This window comes from Camelina sativa, chromosome 1 (genome assembly GCF_000633955.1).
Source record: "Camelina sativa cultivar DH55 chromosome 1, Cs, whole genome shotgun sequence".
NCBI lineage: Eukaryota > Viridiplantae > Streptophyta > Magnoliopsida > Brassicales > Brassicaceae > Camelina > Camelina sativa.
The window spans coordinates 15,464,785-15,465,463 of NC_025685.1; the positions used below are offsets into that span (position 1 = coordinate 15,464,785).

The 679-nt window shown below is 33.1% G+C and overlaps 1 protein-coding gene across 2 annotated transcripts in view; it reads right to left on the reverse strand.

Annotated features, from left to right (window-relative positions):
• LOC104791695 (transcription factor ABORTED MICROSPORES-like) overlaps window positions 1–679 on the reverse strand; it is a 3,268-nt gene extending 2,589 nt beyond the window's left edge. Inside the window, exons 1-2 of one of the 2 annotated variants that reach the window (XM_019228290.1) lie at window positions 254–339; window positions 26–142 (exon numbers count right to left, since the gene is read on the reverse strand). In XM_019228290.1, the coding sequence (XP_019083835.1) occupies window positions 26–126 (101 nt within the window). In that variant the 5' untranslated portion in view covers window positions 127–142; window positions 254–339. Of the gene's footprint in view, window positions 1–25; window positions 143–253; window positions 340–417 lie in introns of those variants that run through there. The other variant, XM_010517642.2, reaches the window with a different exon arrangement.

Consider the following 679-nt stretch of genomic DNA (forward strand, 5'->3'; position numbering starts at 1 on the left):
AAAAAAAAAAAAAAATCAAATCAACCTTTGGTCTTCGTTTAGTCTCCAAAGAACACAATAGTCCCAAGCTCTTTCACCAACAAGAGGCCTCAATTTCTCCAAGAAGTTCTGCATATTACTCTCCATTCTCTCAAACTGATTACTGCATAGATCAAATAAAGCCTTATATATTATAATGTCGACAAAACCACAAAATTCTGTCAAACCTGATATATACATGCATTGGCATAGAACTAATTAAGGATTCTGCTACCTTGGCTCCTATCCAAAAATCGTATAAAGTGTCTCTTCAAACTCTAACCAATATGAAATCTTCTCATAAGATTGGTTTAAATCTTGTGTAAGAGATAAATGAATCATTTCTCATGAATTATTGAACTAAAATATCATGAGGAAAATATGCCAACAAGAACTTACACAAGATTCTAGGAAGAAACAAGGCTCCTCAAAAATCTTGTGACTGCTGAAAACTTGACAAGAGAAAGCCGAAGAGGTAGCAAAAGATTGCAAGAAAGAAGAAGAACAAGTAGAAGAATGAATAGGTAGCAGCTAATTACTTCCATACAAGGTTGAGCTTTTTCATGTAACAATAAAGTCACCACAAAACTTTACTTATATATATGAGTTCTGATTTCTTCTCTCTTCTCTCTTATGAGAACTTTTTTTATGGCTTTGGTAG